We start from the raw sequence: 13,402 nt of genomic DNA on the forward strand, positions 1-13,402 counted from the left end.
AGTTCCGCTGTTCAAGTCCCGTTAATTGCTGTGCCGAGAATGCCGACTAACTTGTCAATCGAAATTTTTTCATTTTCACTAACCTCTCTATCACATTCTTCATGTCTTTATCCATTTTTTGCAGCAATTCCACTTTTTGTTTGATGGACATCGAAACATACTTTTGTTTTGTACGATCCTTTGGGAGCTCCAGAATCGGAAATTCTATTTGACATAATCGAAAGTTCAAGTTTACTTTTATAGTATTGCTCTTACAGTCTGCAAAAAATTATAAGCCGGATCCAATTTGAAAATTAAGGAACAACGCAATCATCAACATTAACTGAAATAGATAATTAGATAATTTTAGCTTATACCGTCTGTTATACATAAAACGCGCACGCAAAAACATATTCTGCGCTTGCGCACATGCAAATGCGCAGTCGTAAGAGGTCTTACGCGCACGCATAAACGCCTATGCGCATGTGTCAACACGGCGCATGCGCAGAAAGTTTTTAGCTTTGAGGTCTGGATTATAGATCATTCCGAATTATGGGTGTCCGAATTAACGACTTCTGACTGTACAATGTAAACCAAAAATAAACACATTTAATAATTTTTGTTTGATTTCTAGAAGTGATTAGGGGTTTAGTAAATTAAGTGACAATAGTTTCACTACTATTGAAAAACAAGGAAAGTATTTTTAAACTAATGCAAATATTTACAATTAAATGTCAAACTTCCATATTATTTCAGACATTATATGGATTTATAGTTTTGCCATTCTGTTTTAATGTTCTTCTAATTTAACCTACTTCAAAATTATTACTGTTCTTTTATTTAAAAATATTTTTTGTATTAAAATACAACAGAGGTACTGTGGTTAAATTATGAATGAATTTTCTGCAGAATAAAATGCTAATTGTTGATGTAATTATAAAATAAAGTAAAATTTTAATAAAATTATGGATGATTCTTAAAGGTTGCCAGGGACCTATAGAGAGTGCATAAAAGTAATGTTCACGCTTTTTGAAGGCTAACAATAGAGAACATTAACACACTACAAGCAGATATATTTTGCCACAGACTTATAAGTTAGGCAGGTATTTTTTCGTGAATTCCATATGAGCTTGATCATTCAGTAAAATTGCAATAAATTAATACAAGCAAACACCACACGCACTTACAATGCCGATCATATTTATGCAATACCTGCTTTCCAGCACAAATCTACTAAATACATACTTTTATGTGATCTATGCTCTAGTGAGAGACTGCAAAAAACATAAAAATATATTTTCCTGCATGCCATATATTAAAAGTGACCTCATTGAACATTTTGCACTCAAAGCTGAGATATTTATGTTAAATATGTGAGCAGGTGTAGGAATTCTGTTGTTTATAGATTCATCACAGTCCATCAGGGAGCAGGCATTAGTATACACTAAAAAATACAGATGAGCACGTTTCCTTTCAATCAATATAGCTCAATTTTAAAATTTTGGTTAGGTTAGGTTAGGTTATTTAATTACGGCAAAGCCTCGAGGGCTATCTGCCTAAGGGGAGGGATGCCTTCGTGGAGGACTTTCTAAGGGAAACTGGCTCATATACACGTTACACACGGGGAAAACCACGAAAACACCCATGCAGCCAGCCCGTTTGCGGGATTCGAACCTCGGACCAAACTACCAGTGTTCAGCGACTTTACCGCTCGGCCGCTGGTAGGCCCTTTAAAATTTTGAGTAATTGAGAATGTGTGATGACACAAGATAGAATTTGATACTCCGTCACAATCATAAGTAACAGTTAAGAGTATGTGAAAAAAAAATTAATAAGGAAGTTTCTGTGGGTTATCTGAAAAAAGGATACTACAGCAACAAAAGAAAACATATAAAGTGTAGAGACAGTATAAAGACATTAAGATATATACCACAAATTCGTGGATACAAGATAACATGGGACATACAACTGAGGTACTCTGCACCTCTTTTCCTATTGAACCCATTATTTGTTGACCTATTTCAAATATCCAAAATTTTATTATGTGTCGATACCAAAAAATCAATATTTGTTATTATTAACATTAGTGCTATTAATGCTTAAAGAATGAAAACAAATTTTTGGTACACGTATTTAAGCGTATACACTAATTTTACTTGCATAGTATGAGAATGTCAAAAATTAAAACCGATGCTGCACCAAATAATATTTCTCATAGCATACAGTAAATAAATAATTAGTGTTTTAGAAGAAACGGTTAAAAAATGATAAATTAAAATACAACTTACTCTGATGTAATACTGCTGGTGATTGGATTTTCCATGGAATGAGCAAGTGAACTGAGAGTTAAACATGAGTCATCTGCAGACTGAATTTGAACAGAAATAGGTCCAACTAGGCTCCATGTAGATAACACTGACGTAGAACATACTTTGGTCTGTATAAGATATATAATGCCATTGATTATACACACACAAATAAATTTACCATAAATATAAATCAAAATAAAATAATGAATAATGCATGGTAGCTTCAGGAAGTTCAATGAATTATCATCTCCTTACAAAATAATGAGAAAAGGTGTCAAAAATTACAACAATATTGTAATAACACAGTTAATATGTAAGTATGCATACTAATGTATTAGAGGTGGCATTACTATGTGAATACTTTTAAAATAGTAAAAAAGAATTTTTTTCTTCTGCAAGAACTTATAGCCTAGAATAGCCCCTCATCTTACACGGTAAGTTTATAAGTTTTTAAAATTAATGATTCTGTGACATCTCGGAAAAGGCGGTCCCTTGCAACTGTGATCTGCGAACTTTAACTAACAAAATACAATCTGTCACATGTCTCTAGCTGACCTATTAGTCCTGCTATATTTATTTATTATTATTATATTATTTTCTCTTTCAAGTCCATGTTGAGAAAGGAATAATTTGGAGATTCTGAAACATCTATGAAATAAACTATTTAAATATTCTCTTTGGTTTTCCCCAGGTGTAACGTGTATACAAGCCAGTTTCCCTTAGAAATCCCTCCACACAGGCATTCCTCCCCTTAGGCAGACAGCCCTCGCATGCATTGCCATAATTAAAGAAATTAAATTAAACAATTTAAATCTTTTGAATGGGATGACCACTTTAAATGGAATAGTTGCCATTTTAAATATATATAATTTATTAAAAATAGTTTTCATGTTCTTTCTTAATGATTTCAATAGCATCCTAGTGAATGGATGATTACAAAAACAAGCAGTAAAGTTAGTAATTATATAAATGCTGCATAAATACAGCTTTTCATGTGTAGATATAACATATTTAGTCTTTCAGAGGCTTAAAAAATTACCAAAGAATAAATTTCATGATAACATCCAACAACTTTATTAACATTATCAAAAATGTACAGATGCTCCAAGTGACTTTTTATGGAAATAAAGTGTAAATCTACTAATGCTAAACTATTTTGAAAAATTGAAAATTGCGCAAACTTTTTGAAACTCTTTTGCAGATTTTGAAGTATCTGTATAATATGCAACACATACCAATGAATCACACACAGTCTAGTCGCACTAATGTGACTACCTGTAAAAAGTCAGAATAACCAACCACCTTTCGCAGAGCGGACCTCTGTGAGACGTGCAGGAAGAGAGTCAATTAGATTTTTAAAGATGTCCACTGGGATGTTAAGCCATGCCGACTCCAGTGCAGTGGCCAGCTGCGCTAGGTTTAGCAGTTGAGGATCCATGGCATGAATAACCCGATCAAAGTGGTCCTACAGACTCTCGATTGGATTTAAGTCCGGGGAGTTTCCTGGGCAGAGAACATTGCAAGCTGTATGACACTTCAAACTGTCCTGCTGGTAGATGCCATCAGTCTGAGGAAAAACAATTTGCATGTAGGGGTAGATATGGTCTACAAGAGCAGATATGTATTTCTGTTGATCCGTCGTGTCTTCCATAATGATGAGTGCACCTAAAGAATGCCATGAAAACATTCCCCAAACCCTAATGCTCCTTCATCCAGCTTAGATCCTTCCAGCAGTTGTTGTTGGGTGTTTGTGTTCCAATGTTTCTAGCTGTATACGCCAATGTTCATCTGTCTGATGGAGCATAAAATGTGAATCATCAGGAAAACCACTTGTCACCACACAGTGGATGTCCAGTTGCGGTACTGGCATGCAAATTCTACCCTTTGTAGTTGATGAAATGCAGTTAGCAAATGTGCTTTTACCAAGAATCTGCTGAGGTCCATACACGGACACATTCACTGAATTGTCACTGAGGAGACAACGTTGGTAGACACTTGGTTTGGGTGGTCAGTTGCTCAATGGTTGCACGTCTATTCGCCTAAACACATCTCCGCAGCCAATGCAAGTGGTCAAGAATGAAATGACTGATAATATCCCTGATTTGCATAATCTGATGTACTCTGCAGTCTCAGGTTTGAAGTACATCTTGAAGAATCAGGCGCCGAAGAGTCATACCTGTCAGAAGTAGCACCATTCCGTGAAAAAATGCTACTTGCCAAGATGCATTATATGCTCTCTAAATCTCAAAACCTCTGATTTTCCTCATGTAAGATCACGGAGGTTCCCAAGTGTAGTAATTGCCAGGGTCCTCATCCAGCCAGTTATAGGGGTTGTGTCAAATTCTCCGAAAATAAGCCCTCTGCTGTAAAAACAGGAAATTCTTTTAGGCCCAAATAGCTAAAAATCAAGCCATTTTCATAAACTCTAGCTCTACTAATCATTCCCCCCAGTCAGCTGAGGCTACACATTCAATCAATGAAAATGTATGTAAAAATAATAAGTATTGCTAACACTACCAAGCATGTAGATTTGAATGTTAAGAACAATTATAATATTACAAACTTTGTTAATAGCTTCAATTTGTGATTGAAAATAATGATCTATTTGGAAAAAATACTATAATGGGTACACTAAATATTTAAAAAAATATATAAGCAAGAAAATAGAAGCTGCGAATAATGTAACACATAAAATATACACTCCCTGATACCATCTGAGGTATCTGAATATATCTCAAAATAATTGTAATAATGGTACCACAAAAGTTATAAGGAATGCAAATGATCTTAGATATAAAGCACGAGCTCAAAGATTTCTTAAATGAGTATAGCTCTGATAATTCTTTTCCTCCAGGAAAACATGCTTGGCCTGCAAAATTATTTTTCTGATTGCAATTATATCACTCATAGATTTGATCAACTCACTACTGATAGAAATGGGCCTGGTGGATGAACACGAGGAGGAATTTTAATTAGTTAAGATGCTCCATTCTTCATTTTCTCACAACACTTCTACAGCTTTCAGCACTCGAAGCCCTAGATATTGCACACACTCTCAACACTTCTCACACAATCGCTTTCATCTCCACCTATATTTCCCCAAGAAACCCCACATGAGGATTGTATAATGATCTTATTGCATTTGTGAAAATTAACAGTTGAGAAACTCTATGTAGAGATTTTACGTGCACCACACTATTTGGAACTGCAATAATCTTAACATATATGACATTCTAATACACAAATTAACCCAACAGACGTTTTCTTAAATTGCAGCTCCTCAAACCCCAACACTTGATACTACCAACAGTCATTCAACTATTGACTTCTTTGTGCTTAAAAATGTAGATCTCCCGATGTATATGGAGTGTCTTAAAGTTATCTTCTGACTACACACCAATCATGGCAGAAACAGAGATTGGCAACTATTTCTGTTTCTGTTTCACCACACAAAAAAGCCTATACAGTACATAGTCTTTAATCCGGACCTCAAAGCTACAAACTTTCTGCGCATGCATAAATGCATTATGCCTTTATGCATGTGCATAATACCTTTACACATGCGCATGATACGTTTATGCATGCACGTTTAATGTATAACGGACGGTATAAGCTAGGCTAAAATTATCTAATTATCTATTTCAGTTAATGTTGCAGATTGCGTTGTTCCTTAATCTTCTAATTGGATCCGGCTTATTATTTTTTGTAGACTGTTAGAGCAATTTTATAAAAAGTAAGCTTGAACTTTCGATTATGTCAAAAAAAGTTTCCGATTCTAGAGCTGCCAAAGGATCTACAAAGCGAAAGCATGTTTCGATGTCCATCAAAGAAAAAGTGGAATTGCTGCAAAAAATGGATAAAGGTATATCCTTTGTTTCTCTAACCATTCCGAAATCTGTTTATCAATTTCACGCTGCTCTGCGGGGGGGGGGGGATGTCGCAGAGCGCAATGAACTGGAAGTTGATCTGTCATCACTATCCTCATTTTCAGGCCAGATGTTTTTATTTTATTCGGCTTATAATTCCTTATTAAATGTAGTATTTCATCTCGATGTACTCCGTCTTTGATATGATTTAAATCATATTCCTCGTCATTATAAATATCACGAATACACATCAAATAGTTTTCTGGTTGCAATTTTCTAATTTCAACTATGTGTAATGTATGCTTTACGCATGCGCACGTTGAAAGAAATGTTTAAAAAAATAAACAAATAAATATAAAGCTTTTTTTTTTTTTTTTTTTTTTTTTTTTTTTTTTGTAAATTTTGATACTCTTTAGATCATAATTGCTCTTTATTTCATAAATTATGGTTTCATATTTTTAATTTTATAATTTCTGCATGCCATCTTACCAGATTTAAATTGATGATCTATAATCTGGAAAAACCCCTAATCCGGAATCGCCGAAGTCTGTATTTGATTTTTTTTTTTTTTTTTTTTTAATTTTTTTATTAGTACTACACATCATTTGTGCCAAGTGCGTGTTTGCATTCAGCTCAAGCAGTATTTTCCTCTATTAGTGCTACAGTGCAATTCCTCATCAAGTTCATATCTGTGAAAGTGTGTGCATTGCTTAATGCAATTTCTCATCCAAGTTCACATCTGTGAAAGTGTGTGCATTGCTTATTTTGAAAGAGATTTTAACGCTTACGAAGTATTTACCACTTACATACCCCAGTCCGAACTAGTGCTATAGCACATACTCAATATATGTAAAGAAGATTTTTGAAATTTCACCATACATCTCCTTATTCATTATTAATATCGGAAGTTTGTGCATCGTGTTCTCGCAGTACGGTACATACTTCATCGGCAGTGTATGCGATTTGATTGTACATCTCCTCATTCAAGTTTAATGTTACGAAGAGCTCCAGTATTAATCATATTATTCAGTGCTTTGATATAGTGCGTGTGAATATTATTCAGTACTTACTTAGGGCAATGAAAAGTGCGTGTATTGTGCTCAAGTATTCATCTTTTTTTTTTTTTTTTTTTTTCAGTGTACAGAGCGAGTAATTTTTATTCAGTGCTTACCGTGAGTGTGTGCATACGTTATTGCTCTTTCTTTTTCTTTTTTTTTTAAATCTTTTCTTTCATAGTGCTACAGCGCAAACTCAATATTTATGCAAGATAATTTATTTGTGAGATATCTTCATTCATCTCCTAATCAAATTTTCAGTGCTGTGAAAGTATAGTGTTTTTGAAGTTATCTCATCTTATAGTGCTATAATGCATACTTTACTGTCAGTTTATGTGATTTGATTGTGCATCTTCTCATTCGAGTTTAGTCCTAGAAAGTGTGTGCATCGTGTTCTAATAGTCATTCTGTTATTATTCAGTGCTGTGTAATAGTGTGCGTGATTATCAGTCTGTGCTTACCTAGAACTGTTTAGTATATAAGGTAAAAGTGTGTGCGTCACATTTTATATAAAACAAATATATATATATATATATTTCTCTTATAGTGCTACAGCCCATACTCAACATACAAGAAAGTCTATTAGCTTATGAGGTTTCATTATACATCACCTCATCCACTTTAGTGCAGTGAAAGTGCACACATTGTGTTCTCGCAACTATCTAATCTATTATTGCTACGGTACATGCTTAGTACTCTAGCCCAAGTGCATGCGATCTGATCGTGCATCTCCTTATTCAAGTTTAGCGTCGTGAAGTGTGTTCATTGTGTTCCGCTACCTTTCCTTACAGTGCTATCGCGTAAACTGAGTATTCCTGGAATATTGCAGGTGCATGTGTATCCATCATTCATCTCATCATTCGTTTTTTATGCTCTGAAAGCATCTTCATTGTGTTCTCTTACTTACTATGCCTTCAGATACTCCCTCATCACCGGCCGGCACGGAGCATAATATTCAACATTTCCCCCTTCTGTTAAAGGTGCTGCTAGCACATCAACACCTAACTCCAGGTTGGAAGCAATTAACCACATCTGTAACCAACTCCAGTTATTCATCTTACAAGCAAAGGAATCTCGCAGACTAAACGCTTCTGAAAGAAAGCAATTTACATCTTTTGTGAACACCGTTCGCATAACGTTAACGGAACAAGAGGTTTATCTCGCCCAGCTACAGGGACAAGTCTTGGCTCTGCAACAACAGCAACTCGCACACAGTTTACAGCCATCTCACGAGAATCCTCAACATTCCGAGTCTTATCAAGCAGTGGAATCCTCAGCCCCAGAAGAACAGCCCACAAAAGAATATTCCTTCACTGAGGTGACACGAAAGAAGCGGAAAACTTCTCCACCTTTAAGATCTTCTCCAGTTCTATCGGAGCATGTTCTATTATTAAGGTCAAAGAACTCCACACGGACACCCGAAGGGATTAAAGCTCAACTTTCGGCAGATTTGAAACCCTCCCAGCTAGGGATCACTTTAGTGCAGATTCGGCCGACAAGGTCCAGAGAGCTTCTCATCCGGTGTCGAGAAAAAGCTCACCTGCTACGCCTGAAACAGGCAATCGAGGACAGGCCAGCACTACTAGAGACACTTGAATTTCGGGAGCCCAAGCCAAGAAGGGAAAGTGTAATTATTTTTGGAGTACCTGAGAATCTAGGAAAAGAAGATCTAACAGCAGCACTTGTAGACCAACTGCCCAATTTCAATCCCAGTGCTTTTCAAATACGAGCAAGCCGTTCCGGCCAAAGCAGAAGGAAAAACTGGGTGATAGACATAGATCCTAAGTCAGCAGAACACCTAGTTAAGCTAGGCCGTCTTTTAGTGGGTTTTGAGTCTTGTCCTCTCCGTCCGTACATTAGGATCATACGCTGTTACAACTGCCAGGAGTTCGGTCACTATAGCAGGAACTGTAAAAACGCTCCAGTTTGCGCGAAGTGTGGTAACAGCCACCCGACGCAGGAGTGTAGCTCGTAAAAAGTGAGTTGCACTAATTGCTGCAGTAGTAATTCTGAAAAGGGGACCTCTTTCAGCACAGATCACCCAGCTACTTCAAGTTCCTGCCCAGTGTATGGAGCCCATTTCGAGAGTCTGAGAAGGACCACTGCAAAGAACTAAACCAAGATGACACTAAAAAACATATAGCAGGTCTTCGATTTTTACAGTGTAACTTGCAGAAGTGCTATGCAGCAACCATAAATACGCTGCAAGTAATGACACATACTGCTGCCAATGTCGGAATCTTCCAAGAGCCATACGTTTTCAACGGAGTGATTCCTAGTGTTCCAACACACAGCAGAACGTTTCTCTCAAAGAATCAGCTAGCTGCTATTATTTACAGTGGCCCTCTCTCCCCTCTCCTAATGAAAATCACAGAGCATACAGTCTCCATCAGACTAGACACTAGTAATTGCAGCATTGATATTATTGCTGTGTATCTACCCCCGAGCAAAGATATTACCTCTCTATTAGAGGAACTTAATTCTAACCTTCTAACTGGGGCATCACACTGTATCATAGCAGGAGACTTTAACGCCACCAGTCAACTATGGGGTGCTGACTCGGAGAACCGAAGGGGAATTGCGGTACTCGAATTCTTAGACAGTAAGCATTTCATTGTCATCAATGCTCAGGACTCACCGCCTACCTTTGAAACATCTAGAGCTCGAGGGTGGCCAGATCTAACAATATCAACTCCCAATACAACTCCGTACATACAAGATTGGACAGTGAGTGACCTGCCGTCACTCAGTGATCACAAAATTATTACTTACAGGCTGGATACTCCTATAGACTACATAATAAAGAAAAGATTCAAAACGGCATTTGGAGGACATTCCATTTTACGGGAACACATTCGAGCGCATGTAGAGAAATTTATCAAAGATTTCAACAACTGCCAGGACAGGAACTCCTTAGATAATCTCTACGATTTACTAATTACAAAAATAGTGCAAGCCACCCACAAAGCATATCGTTTGAAATCTGTAAAGGCAAAACACTCGATATCCTGGTGGTCACCAGAGCTTAACACAGAGAGGAGCAGAGTTCGAGCACTTCGCAGAAAAGCACAATCCACGGTAGATCCATATCTACGGCAACTCAAAATGATAACATACAATAAAGCCAGAGCTTTATATAAAAGAAAAATTAAAGAGGCCAAGTTAATCTCATGGAGAACTTACTGTAGTAATGTCACTAAAGCCTTTGGACCTACTCAAAAGATAACATGTAACAAGGTGTTTCGTCCTACGACCCTTTCGCCTATGGTGAATAGCACTGCCTCATCCAACATCGAAGTAATCAGTGAGATCATAAATGCAGTTTTTCCTGATGATGATGAAGAGGATTTCTTAGAGGAGCAAGAGGAAGCGAGAAAAACCTACAGTATGAAATTTCGCCAAGTTACCAGAAGAGACGAACTCCCTCCTACGCAAATGGAAGTGGATAACATCATACGTACTCTGGCACCCAAAAAAGCTCCAGGTCCGGATGGAATTGATAATATCATCATTAGAGAGATACACCGGGAATTCCCAAAACTATTCCTTGCGGTCATTTCAGCTTGCTGGAAACATCAGTACTTTCCTAAAAATATGAAGTTGGCAGAAGTGGCGTTATTCCTAAAATCAGGCAAAACTCCGGCAGAACCTACATCTTACAGGCCAGTCTGTCTACTGCCAGCGCTCGGTAAGGTATTGGAAAGAGTAATTCTTTACAGATTGGACTTCTTCCTGCAAAGGAACAACGCCCTGCATCCCAACCAATATGGATTCTGAATGGGCAACTCTACTGAACATACCATAAAAGACTTAATGGCCACTATCAAACAGAACAAGGATAACAATTTGCACTCACTGGCAATAGCCATTGACATCAAGGGAGCCTTTGACTCCCTTTGGTGGCCAGACGTAATAAATTTGCTGTACAACATGGCCTGCCCAACAGCCATTATTACCATCCTTCGCTCGTACCTTCAAGATCGAAGTGTACAAGTAACATCAGACAGCGGCATTTATGTCAAAAATGTCTTTAGAGGATGCCCACAGGGGTCATGCCTTGGACCAACACTGTGGAATATAGTGGTAAACTCGGCATTTCGTCAGTTTGAGAGCGTAGAATACGCTCGAATCATAGCCTATGCGGACGATTTTATGCTAGTTGTGGCAGGAAGGAGTAACCTCGAAACGAGATTTCAATACTGTCTTGATCTGTTCTCCCAATGGGCCAGAGCACATAAGCTTCAGATTTCGGCAGAGAAAACTAAAGCTTTGCTCATAGGACGTAGCGGGCAGCTAAGACGTAACCCAAGCATTAAACTCCATGGGATACCGGTAAAATGTTTCCTCCAATTGAAATATCTTGGGCTATTACTCGACAACAGACTTTCTTGGATGCCACATGTCAGGAATCTTAAGACTCGAATTAGCATCCTAAGCAACAACATGAGACGCATGACTTCACATAAATGGGGTATCTCATCTAAGCTACTAAAAATTTGGCATAGAACCATTACAGAAAGAGTAATAGCTTATGGAGCAGCAATCTGGGGTGGTGAACTTACCTCTCATATGAAAAGATCCCTGCTCTCTATTCAAAGACAGCAGCTACTTCAAGTATGCAGGGCCTACCGTACCACGTCAACACTAGCCCTACAACAACTAGCAGGAATTCCTCCCCTAGATTTGATAGTAGAAAGGGAGGCAGCTATCGTAAGGGTTACCAGGCTGGGTCAAACTTCAACACTCTGGGGTCATAGTTATCACCACTCGGACTACGAGGAGCAAAACAACTGCAATAACTTTCATCCAGCAGCTTTTAATCTCTCTGACGGTATCAGTATAAACGACCAACCAATTCAGAGGTACAGTAATAACCTTTTCACAGATGGCTCCAAAACTGAGAACGGCACGGGCAGCAGCTTTTGTAGACTAGAAAATGGAGTTGTAACATTCGAGTGGAAAAGGAAATTAGGCTCGAACAACTCGGTATACCAAGCAGAGCTTCTAGCTATCAGTGCTGCAATTAGATATGCGAACACATGTCAACAGGAGAAATTCTCCATACTCAGTGATTCGGCATCAAGTCTGGCGGCTATCGCAAGTCAAAACAGCCGGAGTCCATTGGTATACAGAATTCAGAAACAGCTTCTGACAATGCCTATTTCGCAAAGACCCACTTTAAAATGGGTTCCCGCTCACACAGGGATTCAAGGCAATGAAGCCGCTGACCTACTGGCCAAGCAGGCAGCCAATTGCACGGATATATTAGAAAGACCAACTAAACTTCCTTGGTCTCATATTAAGCGAACAACTTTGACAAGTCTGCTACAAAATTGGCAAAGTAGATGGACAGAGGCAGAGGTAGGACGAAGGACATTTCGCTTACTGCCAAAAGTTAACATGGAAATAAAGACCGACTGCGCTAGCCTAACACAGTTCTTGACAGGTCATGGTCCATTCCCAGTATACCTGAACAGATTCAGACTTAGGGATACTCCTTTCTGCGAATGCGGAGAGGAAGGCGACACGGACCATTATTACTTCCATTGTGTACATACAAGAACCTGGCACTTGAAGAAACCAGCGGACTGTGCCTGGGCAATGTGGACGACTAACACACTCAAAAACAGAATAGCCCTTGATAAAATAGAGAAAATCTCAGGACACTGCCTAAGCAGAAACAACTGTGGACAATATTATAATGTTTCAAAAGTTCAGAACTTAAAGCAGATAACCAGAATAATGCTTAGTGCCTTGCAGTTAACAATATGTAAAAATTGTTATTAGTTTATAATATTCAACCTTGTTACTCTGGAGTCTTCCCCGCCGTGATGGTATATAATTCCGTTTGGTTCATGTCCGTGGTTGGAAGCCATCATAGCGGTTCACTCACTCACTCACTCACTTGCTAATAACAGCAAACAAGTTCCCTTGCACATAGATGTCGAAATGTCATTTTGAAAAACCTCATAAAAAAACATAATCAAGCATGGAAAAACTTGGAAGTGTACCAGGTTTCCTGCTGATAAAAGAGTAATGAACAGGCTAAATCAAGAAGTCAGAACCCTTAACAAAAACCAAGCACTATCTAACAGGACCAGGTACTTAGCATCACGTGACAAAATGATAATTCCAATCTGGGAAGCTGCTTCTAAGTAAAAAATATGCTACATCAATATTCCATGCCTTACCA

The 13,402-nt window shown here is 38.0% G+C and overlaps 1 protein-coding gene across 3 annotated transcripts in view; it reads right to left on the bottom strand.

Annotated features, from left to right (window-relative positions):
• The window catches only part of LOC118183720 (protein FAM13A-like), a 109,433-nt gene that overhangs the window by 64,553 nt on the left and 31,478 nt on the right, over positions 1–13,402 (bottom strand). For all 3 annotated transcript variants that reach the window (XM_085814639.1, XM_035353314.2, XM_035353317.2), the window contains one exon: positions 2,268–2,416. In XM_085814639.1, the coding sequence (XP_085670765.1) occupies positions 2,268–2,416 (149 nt within the window). The remainder of the gene's footprint in view (positions 1–2,267; positions 2,417–13,402) is intronic.

The sequence above is a fragment of the Stegodyphus dumicola genome, chromosome 4, assembly GCF_044657685.1.
Source record: "Stegodyphus dumicola isolate Sdum_Otavi_A_Nest chromosome 4, ASM4465768v1".
NCBI classification, from domain to species: domain Eukaryota; kingdom Metazoa; phylum Arthropoda; class Arachnida; order Araneae; family Eresidae; genus Stegodyphus; species Stegodyphus dumicola.